This window comes from Carcharhinus amblyrhynchos, chromosome 22, assembly GCF_965287045.1.
Source record: "Carcharhinus amblyrhynchos chromosome 22, sCarAmb.v2.hapA, whole genome shotgun sequence".
In the NCBI taxonomy this organism is placed as follows: domain Eukaryota; kingdom Metazoa; phylum Chordata; class Chondrichthyes; order Carcharhiniformes; family Carcharhinidae; genus Carcharhinus; species Carcharhinus amblyrhynchos.
Window position 1 is genome coordinate 13,294,089 of NC_137345.1, and position 21,593 is coordinate 13,315,681.

General features: G+C 43.4%; 1 protein-coding gene across 1 annotated transcript; it reads left to right on the top strand.

Annotated features, from left to right (window-relative positions):
- The first annotated feature begins 212 nt into the window (after positions 1–212).
- bysl (bystin-like) lies at positions 213–16,758 on the top strand. Its single transcript, XM_080209725.1, has 7 exons — positions 213–573; positions 6,423–6,588; positions 8,379–8,517; positions 11,934–12,067; positions 12,487–12,647; positions 14,200–14,302; positions 16,258–16,758. The coding sequence occupies exons 1-7, from the start codon at positions 312–314 to the stop codon at positions 16,598–16,600; spliced, it is 1,308 nt and encodes a 435-aa protein (XP_080065851.1). The 5' UTR covers positions 213–311; the 3' UTR covers positions 16,601–16,758.
- Positions 16,759–21,593: the final 4,835 nt, after the last annotated feature.

Consider the following 21,593-nt stretch of genomic DNA (forward strand, 5'->3'; position numbering starts at 1 on the left):
CATCTCTTCCAAAGAGCCAGCAGAGGGATGATGGGCTGAAGGGCCTCCTTCTGGGATGGATGAATCGGTAACTGGCACGGCATGGTTTGGGTATGGGTGGAGCCGGTCAGCTCATGGGCAGGTGTAATTTGCATGAAATTGACTATGCTAATGAGTGGAACGCGGTGTGTTACAGTGAAATGGTTACATGCCGCGCAGGCGCACTGGGCGGCAGTGCGGGCCACGTGGGTTGGCCGGGAGTGTGGCTGTTTAATTCTATCCGGATCGGGGTATTTTAAATGTAAATTCCGCTGATTGAGTTTCAGTGGGAAATGCCGAAGGTTAAAGCGGCTAAAGGGGGCACGGAGCCCCGGGGCCTGGCCTTGGCCGATCAGATCCTGCAGGGAGCCGCCGTCAAACCCACCCGCCGCATCAAGCAGCGGGGCCGGGGACAGGAGGCCGAGGATGAGTACGTGGATGAGAAACTGTCCCGCAAGATCCTGAAGCAGGCCAGGCTTCAGCAGGAAGAGCTGGAGGCAGAGCATGGCGTCTGGAAGAAGAAAGGAGGCAAGAGTGCCCAAACCACGGTCCTGGGTAGGTCTGAAATAAACATACTGGGAAAGTACAGGTCTGGCCGCATCTGTGCAGAGAGAAACAGTTAATACTATACATTTCATACTCACTCTTCTTTGGAAGTAAGTCTGACTGCAGTAGACCCCCAGAAGGGAGAGAATGAGTGCAATAGATACCGGCACAAGATTGGTGTTCAATCTGCATCACCACACAGTCTGTCAAAGTAGTTCTGAAATTAGTTTCTTTCCATCAGAACAAAATAAAGACTTTAAATTTAGAGGAGGCTAGATAAGCACATGAGTGAGAAAGAAATAGGAAATGCCTCAGTGCCAGGGACCTAGGTTTGGGTAACTGTGGAGTTTGCACCTTCTCCCTGTGTCTGTGTGGGTTTCCTCCAGGGCTCCGGTTTTCTCCCACACTCCAAAGATGTGCAGGTTAGGTGGATGGGTCATGGTAAGTGTAGAGGCAGGTTACAGAAGTAAGGGAATTCAGCTTGGGCAAGATGCTCTTTCGGAGAGTTGGTGTGAACTCAGTGGACTGAATGATTTGATTTATTATTATAATGTATTAGCATACAGTGAAAAATATTGTTTCTTGTGCACTATACAGACAAAACATACCGTTCATAGAGAAGGAAATGAGAGAGTGCAGAATGTAGTGTTGCAGTCATAGTTAGGGTGCAGAGAAAGATCAACTTAATGCAGGGTAAGTCCATTCAAAAGTCTGATGGCAGCAAAGAAGAAGCTGTTTTTGAGTCGATTGGTACATGACCTCAGTCTTCTGTATCTTTTTCCTGATGGAAGAAGGTGGAAGAGAGAATGTCCAGGATACGTGGGAGTCCTTAATTACGCTGGTTGCTTTGCCGAGACAGCAGGAAGTGTAGACAGAGTCAGTGCGTGGGAGCTGGTTTCCTTCTGCACTGTAGGGATTCAATGGATTTCAAGTTGTTAGAGTGAGATGAAATAATGTGAGAAGAAAGTTGTGTGGAGCGTAAACACTAGCATAGACCATTTGTGCTGAATGGCCTGGCTGTAGCTCCTGCATAAGGATGTTCAACCATAGAATTTCTACAGTGCAGAAAGAGGCCATTTGGCCTATCAAGTCTTCACTGACTCTCCAAAAGAACGTCTCATCCAGACTCTCCCCCCTGCTGTATCCCTGTAACACTGCGCATTTTACCACGGCCAATCGATCTAATCTGCACATCTTTGGACGGTAGGAGGAAATCGGAGCTCCCGGAGGAATCCCACGCAGACGCATGGAGAATGGATTCAAGACTGGATTTGAACACTGATCCGTGGCATTGTGAGGCAGCAGGGCTAACCACTGTGCCTCAGTTCACTGGAAAGAGTATCTGACGAACACCATCTATTTACAATTTCTGCGTGCTGTCGTGATTGCCTAATCACAGCTGACAAAAAAAATCACATTTTGCAGTTTCATAGAATTGTGCAACACCGAAGGTGACCATTAGTCCTAATGAGTCTGCACTGGCTCTTTCAAAGAGCTATCCAGTTAGTCCCACTCCCTCACTCTTTCTTCTGTACTACTGGTTAAATGTTTATGCAGTTCCCTTCAGAAAGATATTATTGAATCTGTGTCCTTATCCTATTGGGCAGTGCATTCCAAATCTTAATCATTCGTTGAGAAAAACAAAAGTTGTTCCTCATGTTGCCTTGGGTCCTTTTGTCCATCACTTTAAATCTGGTCCCACCGGTTACTGACTCTTCAGCCTTTGGGAAATGTTTCTGCACTCCTCTACTCTTCACCTTTAAACAAATCTCCTTTTCATCTTGTCTTCTTTGATAAGAGGGATCTGCATTCAATTCTGGCCGTGGATCCATACTCCCGTGTCTGCATGGGATTCCTGTGGGTGCTCCGGTTTCCTCCTGCAGTCCAAAGATGTGCAGATTAGATGGATTAGCCGTGGTAAAATGTGCGGGGTTACAGGGGTACAGCAGAGGGGCGAATCTGGTGAGATTGTGTACTGGCTTTGTAAGGAGCTATAGATAGCAGATAGGAGACAGAGGGTGGCGGTTGATGGTAAATATTCGTCATGGAGTTCGGTTACGAGTGGTGTGCCTCAGGGATCTGTTTTGGGGCCACTGCTGTTTGTAATTTTTATTAATGATCTGGATGAGGGTATAGTTGGGTGGATTAGTAAATTTGCTGATGACACCAAAGTCGGAGGTGTGGTAGATTGTGAGGAAGGGTGTCACAGTTTGCAGGGAGACTTAGACAGGTTGCAGAGCTGGGCCGAGAGGTGGCGGATGGAGTTTAATGCGGAGAAGTGTGAGGTAATTCACTTTGGTAGGAATAACAGATGTGTCGAGTATAGGGCTAACGGGAGGACTTTGAATAGTGTGGATGAACAGAGGGATCTAGGTGTATGTGTACATAGATCCCTGAAAGTTGGGAATCAAGTAGATAAGGTTGTTAAGAAGGCATACGGTGTCTTGATGTTTATTGGTAGGGGGATTGAATTTAGGAGTCGCAGCGTCATGTTGCAACTGTACACAACTCACAACTCTGGTGCGGCCGCACTTGGAGTACTGTGTGCAGTTCTGGTCCCCACATTACAGGAAGGATGTGGAGGCTTTGGAGAGGGTGCAGAGGAGGTTTACCAGGATGTTGCCTGGTATGGAGGGGAGGTCCTATGAGGAGAGACTGAGGGATTTGGGGTTGTTTTCGCTAGAAAGAAGGCGGCTAAGAGGGGATCTTATTGAAACATATAAGATGATTAGAGGTTTAGATAGGGTGGATAGTGATAGCCTTTTTCCTCGGATGGAGAAAGCTAGCATGAGGGGGCATGGCTTTAAATTAAGGGGGGGTAGTTATAGGATGGATGTGAGGGGTAGGTTCTTTACCCAGAGGGTGGTGAGGGATTGGAATGCCCTGCCTGCTGCAGTTGTAAGTGCGCCTAGTTTGGGGGCATTTAAGAGATCCGTGGATAGGTTTATGGACGAAAAGGGATTGGTTTAGATTAGTGGGTCATTGTTTTTTAACTGGTCGGCGCAACATCGTGGGCCGAAGGGCCTGTTCTGCGCTGTAATGTTCTATGTTCTATGTTCTTTTGAAGTGTCATTGCAGACTTGATAGGCCAAATGGCCTCTTTCTCCAGCCTATTCATGTAATTAGATCATCATCCCTGCAGTCATTCCAGTAAATCTCCCCTTCTACCCTCTCCAAAGACTTCCATGTCCTTCCCAAAAATGTGATGCCCAGAACCTTGGATCCGTTCTTCCAGTGTCTGTATGGGATTACTCTGGGTGCTACGGTTTCCTCCTACAGTCTGATGATGTGCAGATTAAATGGTTTGGCCATGGTAAAATGTGCTGGGTTACAGGGATACAGCAGAGGGGAGAATCTGGGTGAGATGTTCTTTTGATAGGCCAAATGACCTCTTTCTCCAGCTTATTCATGTAACTAATTCCTCATCCCTGCAGTCATTCCAGTAAATTTACCCTCTCTAAAGATTGCCACGTCCATCCCAAAATGTGGTGCCCTGAACCCAAACACAACCCTGCAGCAGAAGCAGTCTTCATTTCTGGAAAAGGATTCCAAGTCGTTGTACTTTGTAAACGAAGAGGAAGGCTGACTTTGTCAGTGCTGAAACGTTGCGAGTTCTGTGGACCAGTTTTAAGTAACAAACACTTTGATCCGTCAGAACACTTTAAATTATTCTCTAGTATTAGTAATGTCAGAAAACTGTAGAAATGGGTAGCTGGTCAGCTAGAAACCAAATGAATGTAGGGTTGGAAAATTTTGGATGGAGACTATCATGTGATTTTTTTTGCTGTAGTTTGTTCAGACGTCCTGTCAACGCTTTGGGACTTTTATTTATTTGTAAAATGTGGGCACCACTGGCTAGTCCTCTTGCCCCTTTTAATTGCCCCTTTGAAGGCGGTGGTGAGCTGCCTTCTTTGACCACTGCAGCCCTTGATGTGTTGGTACATCTGTTTAACCACTGCAGCCCCTGATGTGTCGGGATATCCACAGTGCTGTTTAGAGAGGGAGTTCCAGGATTTTGACCCAGCGACAGTGAAGGAATGGTGATGTAGTTCCAAGTCGGGATGATGAGTGAAGCGGAGGGGAACTTGCAGGTGGTGGTGTTCCCGTGCACCAATTGTTTTCCTCTTTATTTTCACAGAGGAATTGGCAAAGCATTGCATTTTAAATTCTGGGGCTTTCAAGCAAAGTATATTCACATGGCTTTTTACAGTACTCAGCCAAAGGTTGATTAAATGTTAATAAGTGACGTTGGTTCCACAAAGTGTTCAAAACAAGGACTCTTATCTTCCCTTTAAATTGACAAACATCTTGACCATTGTGTTGGAATGCCTCTAGTCCTAGATAGAGTTTTATAACACAGAAAGAGGCCCTTCAGCCCTTCATTTTGCATCAGCCATTAAGCATCTATCTATTCTAATCCCATTTTCCAGCACTTGTCTGTAGCCTTGTTTACTACGGCATTTCAAGTGCTCATCTAAATGTTTCTTAAATGTTGTAAGGGTTCCCACCTCCATCAATTTTTCAGGCAGAAAATTCCAGATTCCCTAGACATACTCTCTTCCACCCTCTTCCATTGGGGAAAAGATACAAAAGCCTGAGGTCAGGTATCAACCGACTCAAGAACAGCTTCTTCCCTGCTGCTGTCAAACTTTTGAATGGACTTACCTTGCATTAAGTCGATCTTTCTCTACACCCTAACTATGACTGTAACACTACATTCTGCACTTTCTCTTTTCTTTCTCTATGAAAGGTATGCTTTGTCTGTATAGAGCGCAAGAAACAATACTTTTCATTATGTTAATACATGTGACAATCAATGTTCATCTTGTTGTCTATGAAATCAAGTAGCTTGACAAAGTATAGCTAGTCTCATTTGACTGAGTGTCATCTTGTTCAAACTTTGAAATTGCCTGAGGTACATGAGTGTACACACGAAGAAGCAGTTTTTTTCCCCCATCCCTAGTTGCCAGAGGGCAGTTGAGAGTCAATAATGTTGCTATGGCTCTGGAGTCACACGTAGGCCAGACCAGGTAAGGACAGCAGATTTCCTTCCCTAAAGGACATTTGTGAAACAGATGGGTTTTCTCTGATGATGGTTTGGTCATCAGCAAATTCTTAATTCCTGATAATGTTGAATTCAGATTCCACCGTCTACCCTGGCAGGATTCGAACCCGGGTCCTCAGAACATTAGCTGAGTTTCTGCATTAATAATCTAACAATAATATCACTCGGCCATCACCTCCCCCTTTGCAACTAGTAAAATGTTAAGTGTTGTTTAGATAAACGTTTATCAATGTTTATAAGGCTTACTAAATTAAGGCCAAAATAGAATAAAGTCAACATAAGCAAATCAAAGTAAAATCCTTGCTGAAGGAGATGAAAGGTTATTGGGGGTAGGGTAGGAACGTGGGGTTCAGGTTACTATCAGATCAGATCTTACTGAATGGTGGAACAGGCTCGATGGACCGAGTGGCCTACTTCTGTTCCTAATTTGTATGTAGGTAGCAATGCCCACTTGCCATATTTAAGAGGTTATCATGAGAAAAGACATGTTGCATTGAAAAGGCTCAGCAACACCATATTAAATATGATAAATTGACATCTTGGCTGATGACATTTCCCGCTGTGTGCTCTCTTATCGAATTTGCCACTTTATACTTGGAAGTAAATAATCCCCAGGCGCCAACAGAAGTTTGGGTCAAAGGAGCAATGATACAGGTCGCTTGCTGACCTCTTGCTAAAGGCCAGAGGAAGCAAACCAAGGCAGTGAAAATAAAAAAAATGATTGGATGAATACTTGAAGATTTTGTCCCCATCCCAGGGTGCTTCTGATTATTGATGTGTTTTGATTTGGTAGGCACGAGTTCAAAAGGTCAAGGGTTAGACTCTGATTCGGATGATGAATGGCCAACGCTGGACAGAGCTACAGCAATCGCAAAGGGAGATTACTGTGAGGAAGTCGTCGTGAACCCTGAGGATGAAAAGGCAATCGATATGTTCATGAGCAAAAATCCTCCGTTAAGGTAATGTTTCAAAGCTGGATCCTCCCCTTCAGCAGTGAGATGGGCAGAGAGATTACTGTGGATGGCCTCTAGTGTCTGTCGCAGTATAGAATGACCAGTGCCTCTATGATGATCAGAAAGAAGTGTCAAGGGTTTTAAGGGATGGGAAATCATTACCCCTAATCATAGGAGCAATGTGGTTTTTTTTAAGTTCATTCTTGACGTGTGGGCATTGCTGGTTGGGCCAATATTTATTGCCCATCCCTAATTGCCCTTGCTTGTTCGGCCATTTCAGGGGGCATTTAAGAGCGAACCACATCTGGAGTCACACACAGGCCAGACCAAATGAGTAGAGCGGATTTCCTTCCCTAAAGGACGTTAGTCAACCAAATGGGTTTTTACGACAATCGGCAATTGTCTCATTGGTCATTGTGAGACTTTTTAATTCCAGATTTTAATTTTATTTTGAATTCTGTTTCTATGGTGGGATTGAACTTTGAGCCCTCATTATCCTGGGTCTTCTGGATTACTAGTCCAGTGACAATTACCAGTATGCTGCTGGTAGTGCACATGAGGTGTTAAGATTTACGTGTTTTGAGTACACTTCACTCTTGGAGGAGGCTGGCAAAGAATGGTGAACAAATTGTGGGCAGATTAGTATACTTGACCAAGTCCATCATCTCCTCCGCTACTCCCATCCCATACCAGTGTTTTTCCATCCATTGCCTCCATCCACATATCTTGTCTTTCGGATGCAAATTAGACAGTGATAAACAGCTGGACGTTTATCTCAGGGTGGGTATGGCATATTCTGAGTATCACAGCTGACCGTTTCCAGCTGGGATTGCTGTGTAATGATCAGGAGCAGCTGCTAGCAGATCTGTTTCTATACTTTTTGGATTTGTTCAGCCCCTCTGCTCTCCCCAGAATACTGAAGCTAAATGAAGTGGACGGCACGGTGACACAGTAGTTAGCACTGCTGCCTCACAGGGACCCGGGTTCGATTCCCAGCTTGGATCACTATCTGTGTGGAGTTTACACGTTTCCCCTGTGTCTGCGTGGATTTCCTCCGGGTGCTCTGGTTTCCTCCCACTGTCCAAAGATGTGCGGGTTAGGTTGATTGGCTATGCTGAATTGCCCCTTAGTGTCCTGGGATTTGTCAGTTAGAGGGGTTAGCGGGGTAAATATGGGGGTTACGGGGACAGGGCCTCGGTGGGATTGTTGTCGGTGCAGACTCGATGGGCCGAAAGGCCTTCTTCTGCGCTGTAGAGATTCTATGGAAATACACCACTGCAGTCTTTACAAAACTCAGCAGAGAGCAGGGTTGAATTTGGGGGTTTTTTTGTTTTTATGTGGCTCGGCATCGCTTTGGGAGATGAATTTATCCATAGAGTTGTTTTGAGTGAGGGTTAGTTATTCTTAATTACACTACTATGAGAAACATAGAAACAGGAATAGGCCATTCGGCCCTTAGAGCTTTCTCTGCCATTCATTTTGATCCTTGCTGATCATCAAATTTAATATCCTGATTTCCCCCCTGTGTCACAAGTTGGCTTACATTAATGAAGTTAGTGTGAAAGTCCCCTAGTTGCCGTTGTGGGAGGAAACTGGAGCACCTGGAGGAAACCCACATGCAGAAATGGGGAGAATGTGCGGACTCCACACAGACAGTCACCCCAGCCAGGAATTGAACTTGGGTCGTGGTGATGTGAGGCAGCAGTGCTAACCACTGTGCCACTGTAGTGGGATATAAATCTATTTTTGCTGTACATGTGCAATAGTCAGTTAACTTCTCTTGTTTTGCTCTAAAGACGCACCCTTGCCGATATCATTGTGGAGAAGATCACGGAAAAGCAGACGGAAGTGGAGACAGTCATGTCTGAATTCTCTGGCCGACCTATGCCTCAGCTTGACCCCAGAGTCTTGGATGTGTATAAGGGAGTTCGTGAGGTAAAGAGTTCTGCCATGTTCATGGCACATTCAATTTTATTGACCAAGGCAATAGCTTTAGCAATGGGAGTGTTGTACCTCGAGGCCACACGTTGTTGGGTGCTATTTGTAATATATCCAGTTTTGCCAGTAGAGGGAGTGTTGGGTTGGAGAGTGAGTGAGACAAGTGGATGGTGCTTCATTCTTCTTAACAAATGATTACATAGAAAGTATAATATGATGTTGAGGCCAGCACAGCTAGCACATTTTGTACCTCCTGTTGCTCTCAGGGAAAGCTCCTCCAAGAACCCCACTGGATGATGGCTCCTTTTCTCAAAAGAAAGCCTACACACTTGGCTGAAACCCTACATTCCCTACTTTAACACACTCCATTCACTACAAACACCCCCTATGGCGCATCTTCTGGCGCATCGCTAACTGCACCCTGCTACCTGACCTGAGTGGTGAAGTCCTAGTTTGCAACCTCCCACAAAAAAGCCAGGCGTTCCTCGATCGCTTGAGGACGGGCCAGGGAAGATGTGACCCTTTGCTCCTCAAGTGAGATATGAGGAACAGCTCAAATTGTGGTGGTGGCCATCCAAGTTATATCATCACCACTTACGGAACATCTGCCCTGAAGATCCATTCGTAATGGCAGCACAACCATTCGCTCTGCTTCAACTGAAGCCATTGCACGAATTGCTAACCTTGACATCAAGCTATAGCTGCTTTCTCAGTGTGCGCATTAAAGAAAACAGGATATACAGCATCAAAACAGGCCATGCTGGTGTTTATTCTCTACTCGAGCCTCCTCCCATCTTCTCTCATCTCAATCTACAATTGTAATCATCTGTTCCTTTCATCTTTATGCTTTTCCATATTCCCCTTGAGCACACCTATGCTATTCACTGCAATCACTCCCTGTGATTATGGTTATGGGAAGTAGGAAAGTGGCTTTAAGACCACAATCAAATCAGCCAGAATCCTGTTGAGTGATGGATCAGGCTCGAGGGGCTGAATGGCCTGCATCTCTTTCTTTTGATCTGTGTTGGTGAATTCCACTCTTGTGGGTGAAGAAGTTTTTTTTTCCCTGAATTCTCTTTTGGATTTCTTTGTGACCATCTTGTGTCGATGGATTCTAGTTATGCATTTTCCCTCATCGGAGAACGTTCCCACTGTGTCCACGCTACCAAAACATTTCAGAATTTTTAACCGGGTTTGAATCCTGCCATGGCACATGGTGGAATTTGAAGTCAATAAAAAAAAATCTGGAATTAGGAATCGGCTGATGACCATGAAACCATTGTCAGAAAAAAACCATCTGTTTCCCTAATACCTTTTAGGGAAGAAAATCTGCCATCCTTACCTGGCCTGGTCTACGTGTGACTTCAGAGCCACAACATTTCTAATAACATCTTTATTAGTGAATGAAAAAATGTGATGGTGCTAATTGAATGATTTTTTTGAATAACCACAAATGCATTTGTATACCACATTGTTCACATCTTTAATATGAAGCATGTTTATTATTTCTATTAAATTTAAGATTTTCTTGACACTGTCCCTGAGGTTTGCATCTCTTCCATCTGTAAAGCATTGCATGTGATTTGCTAGGGTTACCCCTGGATATCTGAGATAGATTGAGGTTTCTTCCCTTTCATGGTATAAGTATGTGTACCATCCCCACAACCTAGCACATGGAGGTGTGAGGAGCTTAGCCTAAATTCTATCTCTGGGGCTATTGTGCAATATCTGAGTGGTATCTACACAACTGCATTCCGATTATAGTCTTAACTTGGGCCTTTTCATCCAACGCCTTGGATACAAAACAAGTGAAATCAGTTCAATTCTATTGCATCATCCACTGAATTAAACCGGCAATGATTTGCCACGTCATGAGCACTCTGCGTGAAGACAGGTCCCTGTCTCATTGTCCGCTTGCTGATCCATCCTGAGACTATTGGCAGCTTTTGTCAGTGGTGGTATGGATGGTATGTAACTCAGGTCCCTCCACTTCATCTGAAGCTTTAATATTTAATATCCAATTTTAAACTTGACATTCTTTCTCCCGGTTCTGATTTCCAAAGAGTTTCACTTCAGGTTTCTCAGCTACATTTTCCACATATCCCACATTTTCCACTTAACCTATCGATTTCTTCTTGCAGTCTTTAGCAGTGGAGTCATTGTTTGCCATTTTCACCAGCTAAAAGTTTGTTCCATTGGGAAGTTGTTACATTTGATATTCCCTCAATTCCATAATTCTTGTATGTCATAATTAAATGGTCCCTTGTGGAACACCTCTCACAAAACATTTCCAGTCCAATGTGTTGAAAGCAAACTTTGAGTTAATTGTTTAAAGGGCCATTGGGCTGAGGTTAAGATGTTAGATATATAAATGTGTTTTTAAGTATAATATGCGTTTTAAAAATTTATTAAGATATTATCCCGACCTCCATGTTTACCCCATCATTGATCTCAGGTGAGCAGAGTGAACTGCTATCATTTTGCAACTGAGTTGACCATCTGTACAGATACTTAAGTTGATGGCCACTTTCTCTTTCTTTTGCCTTCCCCTGCCCTTTATTTCTCTGGGCAAATGCTTCTCTTGGTGCTGGGGAATGTCTGTGTCATGACACAATTTTGGAGACAAAACTTGGCATGCAGTAAGCAGTTGTGTGAGCAAGTTTGTAACTATCAATTTCTGTGTTCAGTTTATTGGAATGCAGCCCTGTTTTTTTTTCATTCTGTGTCTGCCTGTGTGTGTGTGTGTGTGTGTGTGTGTGTGTGTGTGTGTGTGTGTGTGTGTGTGTGTAATTTGTTAAAATAAGCCTGTTTTTCACATTTTAAAGTAGGAATGAAATTAGAGCATCATACTGTATTGAATGAGTAGGAAGTTGAGGGGGTGACGTTATAGAGGTTTACAAACTCATGAGAGGCATAGATAAGGTGAATAACCAAGGTCTTTTCCTTTCTTTTTGGGATTCTGACGTATCCAGTTTTTTTTTGTTTTTAATTTTGCCGTATTCTTTACTATTTATGCCTTTTTTAAAAAACAAAAGTGTCAACTTAAACTGCCCTCCCTTGGTAGGGGAGTCCAAGATTAGAGAGCATCGGTTTAAGGTGAGAGGGAGAAGATTTATTAGGGACAAGAGGAAACTTTTCACTGAGGGTGGTGCGAGTTTGGAATGAGCTGCCAGAGGAGGTGGTAGAGGCGGGTGCAATTACTACATTTAAAAGACATTTGGACAGTTACGTGGATGGGAAAGATTTAGAGGGATTTGGGCCAAACGCAGGCAAATGGGGCTGGTTCAGTTTAGGAAACTTGGTTGGCATGGTCAAGTTGGGCCAAAGGGCCTGTTTCCGTGCTGTGTATCTCTAATGATTCAGAATGCAGCAGTGGCTGTGCTCGCTAAATCTTGCATCTTGCTTTCAAATAGGTATTATCCAAGTACAGGAGTGGGAAACTTCCCAAAGCCTTTAAGATTATCCCAGCATTGTCAAACTGGGAGCAGATCTTGTACATCACTGAACCGGAGACCTGGACAGCAGCAGCCATGTATCAGGCAACAAGGTAAGGGACCAGTACTTGTGTAGCCCTTTGAAACCAAAGTACATCTTCTGTTGTTTTTTTTCTGATCAGTTTTGGAAAATGTACTTTAAATTGTTGGTAGTTCAACCTTCATGCTTTGTTGGGAGAGGTTTATAAAAGTATTATATTCATTTTTAATTTCAAGTAACTTCTGCTCATTCCACGAAGCTCTTTGATTAGATTTAACCCTCTTACTGCTGAAGGAATCATAGAATCCCTACAGTGCAGAAGGAGGCCATTCAGCCCATCAAGTCTGCACCAACTGCAATCCCACCCAGGCCCTGTAAATACCCTCTGGTGATTACATCTCCAGGGAGTATTGCTTCAACGCGATATCACCAACTTTAATTTTTTTTTAAATGATGCAGCAATCTTGATGTCTGTGTCATCTGTTCACCCAGGATCTTTTCTGCCAATCTGAAGGCTAGGATGGCACAGAGGTTCTATAACTTGGTGCTTTTGCCTCGAGTGAGAGACGATATTACAGAATACAAGCGCCTGAACTTTCATCTTTATGCGGCGTTAAAGAAAGCACTCTTCAAACCTGGTGCTTGGTTTAAAGGTAAGATGGATTTCCTTTGTTAAAGAGAATTGAGAACAAATGTAGGGATGTCTACACTTCTGTTTTAACACCCCTATAACTTTTATTATCTATTGGACCTCCTATTGTAACAACAGGAATATTATAATTGGCAGTTTTTGTCTTCTGGTTGGCAGAATACAGTTAATGTGTCGTCTTGTAGAACCCTTTCAAGGACAGCGGATACCAGATCAGTATCATTGTTATTGGGCCTCCAGTTAATTGGAACTGGGCATAGGAAGGAGTGACGCTACAGGTGTAGCACTATATTGTAGATTGTTTCTCTGTACTTGGGTTCTGATTGGAGCCCATTTGAACTGTGGAATTAGTGGATGGGGTGTTGCTGATGATCCCAGTCTAGTTACTGATGCTGACTACGAAAAGTAATGGATATTGAAAAAAAAGCCACAAGTTTATTTATTAGCATCACAAATAGGCCAACCTTAACACCACAGTGAAGTTACTGTGAAACTCCCCTAGTCTCCATACTCTTGACACCTGTTCATGTACACTGAGGGAGAATTTAGCATGGTCACTGCACATAACCAGCACATCTTTTGGATTGTGGGAGGAATCCACGCCAACACATGGAAAATGTGTAGACTCTGTCAGCCAAGCTGGGAATTGAACCCGGGTCCATGGCGCTGTGAGGCAGCAGTGCTAATCACCGTGTCGTCCCTATTTCCCTGCTCATGCGCTGAAGGTACAGCTCTTGCTTTGGTGCCCTTTGTCATCTCGTCCACGTGGCCATTTTTTCAGGTGAGCCTGGACAATGAGTGTTAGCAGACTATTTATGAGCGACACCCCACTTTAATTCTTTCCATTAAGAGGACTAGGCATTTACATAAATGCACCCCACTTTCGAGTATTGGTATGAATATGGTGAATGCAGTTCTTATGATCCTTGCTATTCTATGTGGTCAGTAACAAGAAAAATTACAGCACTAATAAGGCCAAGCACCAAGTCTAATGCTGGTTAGTTTCTGCGTTTGTGTAAGGTAGGACAAAGCTATTGTATTGGATGATCAGCAATGATCATCATGAATGGCGGAGCAGGCTTGAAGGGCCAAATAGCCTACTCCTGCTTCTAGTTTCTATGTTAGTGCTGGGATCTCTTAAGACTTGGAAAGGATGTCTCTGGATATTTCTCTTTGGTAGTCCTTGTCTGCTGTGGACACATCATCAGATCAATTGATCCTTGGCTCAGTAAGTGGGTTTCTAATGTGAAGGCGTGAGTACTCGACATCTGAAATGAAAACAGAAGATGCTGGAAATGCTTAGCAGATCTGGCAACTATTAGAGAATGAGCAACAGAGTTAACATGGTAAGTTGGTGATCTTTTGTTGGTACTGTTCTGAGGAAAGGTCATTGGCCTGGTGTATTTCCATCTCTCAGTAAATTTCTAACTTTTTCCTCTGTATGAGCGTGGGACAGAGTTTTAAAAAAAAAACCCTTCCTTGTGAGGAGATGGTGAAAATAGATGCTTAATTGTAATTTGTTTAAATTAACATTTTTCCCCCCCTCATTTCCCCAGGGATTCTACTTCCTTTGTGTGAATCTGGCACATGTACGCTTAGAGAAGCTATCATTATTGGTAGTATTCTGACAAAGTGCTCCATCCCTGTTCTACATACCAGGTAATTGTTAGTTTGTACGTGGTGTTTTATAAGTGGAGGGAGGTGGGAAGAGAAATTGCACCTCAAACTGTTTATTTGGTAATCCATGTGTGAAACACATTTTATGGGTATTTGCTTCTGTTAAAGTTGTTATTTAAATATAGGTTGTAAGTCTTTTTAACAAAATTTTTATGACGCTATCATTTGCACTTCTGGTCAACCCTCCTAACATCTCCTCCTTGATCTCACCTCTGTGAAGCTCTGAAGAAGAGTCACAGGCTGGAATTTTACCGGCACGCCCGCTCTGATTCTGAGGGTGGGTGAGGCTCGGAGAACAGCATTCTACATTGGCCTCGGGTGGACGTGCTGGTAAAATTTTGCCCATTGAGTCCGACATCATGGAAACAGGCTCATCTGCCCATCTGGTCCATGCCAAAGAGCCTGTTTCCATGATGTATGCTCTCCCAGCTAGTCCCAATTGCCCATGTTTGGTCCATATCCCTCTAATCCTTTCCCTGCCCATGTATTTATCCAAATGCTTTTTAAATGTTGCTATTGTACCTGCCTCAACCACTTTCTCTGGCATTCGTTCATACATGCACCACCCTCTGCGTGAAGATGTTGCCCCTCAGGTCCCTTTTAAATCTTTCCCCTCTCACTGTAAACCTATGCCCCCCAGTTTTCAATTCCCCTTTCCCTGGGAAAAGGAGTGTGTAAACATTCATTTTATTTGTGCCCCTCATGATTTGATACACCTCAATAAGGTCACATCTTATTGTCCTACATGGCAAGGAATGAAGTCCTAGCTTAGCCACCTTCTCCCTATAACTCAGGCCCACTAGTCTTGGCAACATCACACAGTCTCAAAATGTGAATTGTGTTTATATCTCGACAGATGCTGCCAGACCTCCTGAGTTTTGCCAGCATTTTCTGCTTTTAATTTCAGATTTCCAGCATCAGTGGTATTTTGCTTTTATGTCTGTGTGTGGGAAGTGATGGCCTAGAGGTATTATTGCTAGACTACTAATCCAGAAACTCAGCTAATGTTCTGGGGACCTAGGTTTGAATCCCGCCACGGCAGATGGTGGAATTTAAATTCAAGAAAAAAATATCTGGAATTAAGAATCTACCAATGACCGTGAAACCTTTGTCAGAAAAACCCATCACTGATGCCCTTTAGGGAAGGAAATCTGCTGTCCTTACCTAGTCTGGCCTACATGTGACTCCAGAGACACAGCAATGTGGTTGACTCTCAGCTGCCCTCCAAAGGATGGGCAATAAATGTTGGCCAGCCTGTGACACCCATGTCCCACAAATGAGTGAAAAAAAGAACATTGTTGAGAGCTGTTAAGAGCCGCCCTTTTCACATGAGTTGCTGCTCCCTTTATGACGACAGCACTTTTTCCTCTCTCTTGTTTCTTCCCCACTTAATTATGCTTTAAAATAAGTTAGCAATCAGCAGTTTCCGCTCCTGAATGACATTTTTGCAGAGGGAGCAAAGGCAATTAATGGAGTGCAAATTGTACCGTGGTTCTGGTACTTTCTAAGCTAATTAAACAATCATGACAAGCCGAGTTGGTGGACTCAGATGGTTTTGATGGTGCAGCCATGCGTATGTTCTGCCCTTTTTTTGTGATATCAGTATCTCTTTTTACCACAATCTGCATGGTGGTTAGCACTGCTGCCTTACAGCACCAAGGACTCGGGTTCAATTCCGGCTTTGGGTCACTGTCTTTGTGGAGTTTGCATGTTCTCCTTGTGTCTGCTTGGGTTTCCTTTGGGTGCTCCGGTTTCCTTCCACAGTCCGAAAGACATGCTGGTTAGGCGCATTGGCCATGCTAAATTCTCCCTCAGTGTACCCAAATAGGCATTGGGAGTGTGGCAGCTAGGGGATTTTTCACAGCTACTTCATTAGCCTACTTGTGACTAGTAAATGAACTGTTAAACTTTTTAACCAATCCATCTTCTGTTAACAGTGCTGCAATGCTGAAGGTCGCAGAGATGGAATATAACGGAGCAAACAGCATCTTTCTTCGACTGATGATCGACAAGAAATACGCGCTTCCCTTCCGAGTTGTCGACGCTTTGGTGTTTCACTTCCTGCAGTTCAGGACTGATAAGCGAGACTTGCCCGTCCTGTGGCACCAGTGTCTGCTCACCTTTGCTCAGCGCTACAAGGAAGACCTGTCATCGGAACAGAAAGAGGCGCTGCTGGAACTGCTGAGGGTCCACTGCCATTCGCAGATCTCCCCCGAGATCAGGCGGGAGCTGGTCAACTCCAAGTCACGGGATATAGAAGTGGGAATGACAGTGGAGTGACTTTGTGTCTCGGTTCCTACCGATCTCGTGCGACTTTTGTGTGAATAAATACCTTGATGTGAAGTGAGGGTGTGTTTGGCCCGACCAGCTTTTATTTTCTGTTTCAGTAACAAAACTCTCACTAGGAAGTGGGGGCGATTAAATATTTATCTGCTGCACATCATTTTTGTGAAAAATTATTCATTTTTATACCTCATGTTTTTCTTCTAAAGAAAGGGAATGGTGCTGCTGTTATCATGTTCTGTTTTATGATGCTCTTGTGAGGTGTTGTAGGGTGTTTTAGGAGCTATATTTGTTTAGAAGCATTCTAATGCTCAATTCCATGTATAAAATGGCTGTCGTATGAGGAGCAGTTGAATAGCTTAGGCTTATACTCACTGAAGTTCAGAAGAATGGAGGGGGAGTGGGATCTGATCGAAGTATATTGAATGCTAAGGCGAATTTATAAAATGGACGTTGAACAGTTGTTCCCCCTTGTGGGACAGCCTAGAACAAGAGGTCATTGATATAGAGTGAGAGGAGATTGATTTGAAACTGAGATAAGGAGTAACTACTACTCTCCGAGGTTGTGAATCTGTGGAACTCACTGCCCCAGAGTGTAATGGGGGCAGAATCAGTCACCAGATTCAAGAAAGAGAGAGAGATATGTTTCTGACGGAAAGCCAGATAAAGGGCTGTGGGGAGCAGGCAGGAAATTGGAGTTGAGACCAGGATAAGATCAACCATGATCATGTTAAATGGCGGAGCAGGTTCAACGGGCTGAATTGTCTATTCCCGCTCCTAATTCCTGTCATCCTTTCACTGCCTAGCACTGTGCTGTGCTCACCTAACATCCACATAGACGCACAGAATAAAGATTAAATGTGTGACGTTAGTTTGATTGCTATCTTGTGTCCTTGAGCACATTTGATGCCAGTTACAGGTTCGTGGTTAAGCTACCAGCTCACTATGTACAAGCAACTGTAGCCACTATGGGCAGTAAGACTTAATGACTTCTTGTTGCAGGATTTTTGGGAATATGTCCTACATCAATATTAATATCTTCAACTCAGTTAATCTTGTCAATAGGATGTTAAGTTTTGTGGCTTAATGCTATAGTGATTTTTGATAAACAATACACATCATTGACTCAAGAAAGTAGATGTCAGCCTTGGCTGTTGCTCCTGATTTAGAAGTGCATGCCTTCAAACTCTTACCCAAGAGGCTTGAACACACAATCCAGACAGGGCACTGCAATGGAATGCTGTAATGTCACTGGTTTTGTTTTTCAATGAGATGTTAAATAGAGGCCAGTGCCGTCCTCTGTATTTTCACCCTGCAACAAAATCAAGTGATTCATTTTGTTATTGTTTCAAACCGCATGAACAAGGTCCTTCAATAGGTTTTTGCCTTTCCTAGATTAAACAGTAATTATGCTTCAGAAAAAAATTTAGTCAACTGTAAACTCATGTCCTCATGTTGTGAAAGGTGCAATATGAATTCAAATCATTTCCATTTTGGGTAGCACGGTGGCATAGTGGTTAGCACTGCTGCTTCACAGTGCCAGAGACCTGGGTTCAATTCTAGCCTTGGGTCATTGTCTGTTTGGAGTCTGTGCGTGCTCCCCGTGTCTGTGTGGGATTCCTCCGAGTCAACATAAGAACATAAGAAATAGGAGCAGGAGTGCTCCAGTTTCCTCCCACAGTCTAAAGATGTGCTGATTAGATGCATTGGCCATGCTAAATTGACCCTACTGTTAGGGGATTAGCAGCATAAACATGTGGGGTTATGGGAATAGGGCCTGGGTAAGATTATGATCGGTGTAGACACAAAGGGCTGAGTGGCCTCCTCACTGTGGCAATTCTATGATTTTCCAACCACCCCTCCTCCCAAGATCAATGTGGCAATGTTATAATTATGGGTCAAAAGATGCCAGTTCTTATACTTAGAATATTTTCTGATTACCTCTTCACGGAAGGTAGATGGAAATTGTTCCTGTTCATCTGGTTCGCTGTAAACAATAGATTTTAGCTAATGCACAGATTTCAATGAAACTTAGTACACAGATGGGGGGAAACGATCCAAGGAAGAATTGATTTGTGTTTGATTGTGTGGATTGGGATCCTGTGTTTTTTAAACTGATCTCTTAGCATTGGATGCTGAGACAAATTGACCTTTTTTTAAGAATGTTATGGATATTTTATGTAGAATGTTGCAGCTTCTGTGATACAATTTGTCATAGCTGTCAAAGTGTGAGTAGAGTTTTCGGAGCAGGTTATTCTATGTCGATTGACCGTTTGAGATGGAAGCTCTTGTTTTTTTTTTGAGGATGTAATAGAAATGGTTGAGAGGAATATTGTTGATGTGTACCTAAACTCTTAGAAGGCATTCGATACAGCGTCACGCAACAGACTTGAGGAAAGTTGTATCTCATGGAGTAAAACGGATATTAGCAATGAAAACAAAATTTGCTGAATAATGGAAAGCAAAGACTAATGGCTAATGGATATTTTTTGAGCTGCAGGAAGATTTGTAGTTGTTCCCCAGGAATCAGTATTGGGAACCTTGCCTTTACTGATTGGTGTGCAGAGGACAATTTCAAAATTTGTGGATGACGCAACTTATCGTAAACTGTGAGTATAGTGTAGAAGCTCAGGAGGGCATAGTCAGTTTGGTGCAGTGGGCAATAGATGGTAGATGAAGTTCAAATGAAACAGTGTGAGGTCATGCCTTTTGATAGGATGAACAACATGGAGAGAGACAATATAAAATGAGAAGTATGGGTGTATATGTGCAAAATTATTGAAGGTGGCAGAACAAGTGGAGGGAGCCGTTAATAAAGCATTTAGTATTATGGGCTTTATTAATAGGGTACAAGAGCAAAGATGCTATGCTAAACCTATACAAGACACTAGTTAGACCTCATCAGGTCTAGGTGTCACACTTAGGAAGGGTGTGAACACGTCAGAGAGAGTGCAGAAGACGTTTACAAGAATGGTTCCAGGAATGAGAAACTTCAGTGATGAGGATAGATGGGAGAGATTGGGATTGGTCTCCTTGGAGAAGAGAAGGCTATGAGGAGATTTGATAGAGATGTTCAAAAGCATGAGGGGTCAGGACAGACTAGATAAGAAACTTGTAAAGGATCAAGAAGGAGCGAGCACAGATTTGAAGTGATTTGCAAAAGAAACAAAAATGATGCAAGAAAAACCTTTTTCACACAAGCGATTTGGGTCTGGAATGCACTGCCTGGAAATGTGGTGGAGGCAGGTTCAATCAAGGCATAGAGGGCATTATTAGAATAAAAATAATATGCAGGGATACAGGGGAATGACACTAAGTCATAATGCTCAATTGGAGAGCTGGTGCAGACAGGATGAGCCAAACTTTTTTTATTGATTTATGGGACATGGGCATCTCTGCCTGGCCAGCATTTATTGCCCATCCCTAGTTGCCCTTGAATCTGCATGACTTGCTAGGCCATTTACAAGGGCAGTTGAGAGTCAACCACCTTGCTGTGGCTCTGGAGTCAGACCAGGTAAGGATGACAGATTTCATTCTGTAAAGGACATCAATGAACCAGATTGTCAATTGTTGGAAAAACCAATGGTTTCATAGTCAGCAGTAGATTAATTCTAGATATTATTGAATTGGAACTCTGTCGTGGTGGGATTCGAACTCAGACCCCAGAACATTAACTGAGTTTCTGCATTAAGTTTATTTATTAGTCCAGCGATAATACCACTAGGCCACCACCTTCCCTTTCTGGCCAGTGGTTCTGTGCATAAAAGGATTTATTACTTCAGCCTTGTTATTAGACCATCAGCCAGGAAGGGAAAAGCCTTGAGGAAGAGCTGCGTAATTGTAATAAATTCTGAATTAACACTGTGATGGAGGTGTGCACTTTAGTGGACTTGTTTGCATTTTGTGGTATTAATCATCCAACAATTCATTGTTCACATAGGAATTGCAAACTAAACTAAATTATACCCCAAGAATTCATTACATTGGAATGCAAATATTTTTTTTCTTCTCTTCAAACTTGGGTGGGGGATTTGACCCATAATTTGACAATTCATAATAGAACCATGGAACATTACAGCACAGAAACAGGCCTTTTGGCCCTTTTAGGCTGTGCCAAACCATTTTTCTGCCTAGTCCTCTAACCTGCCCCTGGCCCATTTCCCTCCACACCCCTCTCATTCATGTACCCGTCCTGTCTACAAAGGTTTGGGACTATTCAAAGGACTTCTGTCTGGGTTTGCAATTAATAAAGTTTAACTACCTTGCCAATCTCAGTAAGATTGTGATTGTGACAGTGCTCTGCGATTTAAGGTTCATGCTTTTATACTTTGTGTATGCACGGTGGCACAGTGGTTAGCGCTGCTGCCTCACAGCAAGAGGGACTGGGGTTTGAGTCACTGTCACTGTGTCAACTTCAACTTTCTCTCCATGTCAACTTTCCATGTCTGCGAGGGTTTCCTCTGGGTGCTGTGGTTTCCTCTCACAGTCTGAAAGATGTGCTGGCTGGACACATTGGCCATGTGAAATTCTCCCTAGTGTACCCGAATAGGTGCTGGAGTGTGGCAACAAGGGGATTTTCACAGTAACCCTCATTGCAGTGTTAATGTAAGCCAACTTATGACACTAAAAAATAAAGTTTACTTCTTTACAGAGGGTGGGATTTTTCTGCCCCTCTATGCTGGCTAAGTAGCATAGTTGGGTGAAAAAAATGAATGGGAGTCAACAAACAAATTCCTGCCTAGTGCAGTAAATTCATGAAACTCAGCTCACCCAAGAACCAGGTGGGAAAACCTCCCGTTTTACTGCCTATAGGGCACTGATTTCATTTGGGGGAAAATGCCCCCATGTTCTGTAAAGAGTTGATAGTAGTTGTCATTTTTAACAGATATTCCCACCCTTGCTCTATCAACCCACACATGAATCAGCTCTTTTTGAGAGAAGCACCAATAACAGCCACTGACCAATGAATTGGACTCCAATGAGGGGAATC

Excerpts from the sequence above, each read along its gene's own strand:
- bysl (XM_080209725.1), top strand. The coding sequence starts at position 312 with ATGCCGAAGGTTAAAGCGGCTAAAGGGGGCACGGAGCCCCGGGGCCTG. Across the intron at positions 8,518-11,933 it reads TGTATAAGGGAGTTCGTGAG|GTATTATCCAAGTACAGGAG; the intron begins GTAAAGAGTTCT and ends GCTTTCAAATAG. Across the intron at positions 12,648-14,199 it reads ACCTGGTGCTTGGTTTAAAG|GGATTCTACTTCCTTTGTGT; the intron begins GTAAGATGGATT and ends TCATTTCCCCAG.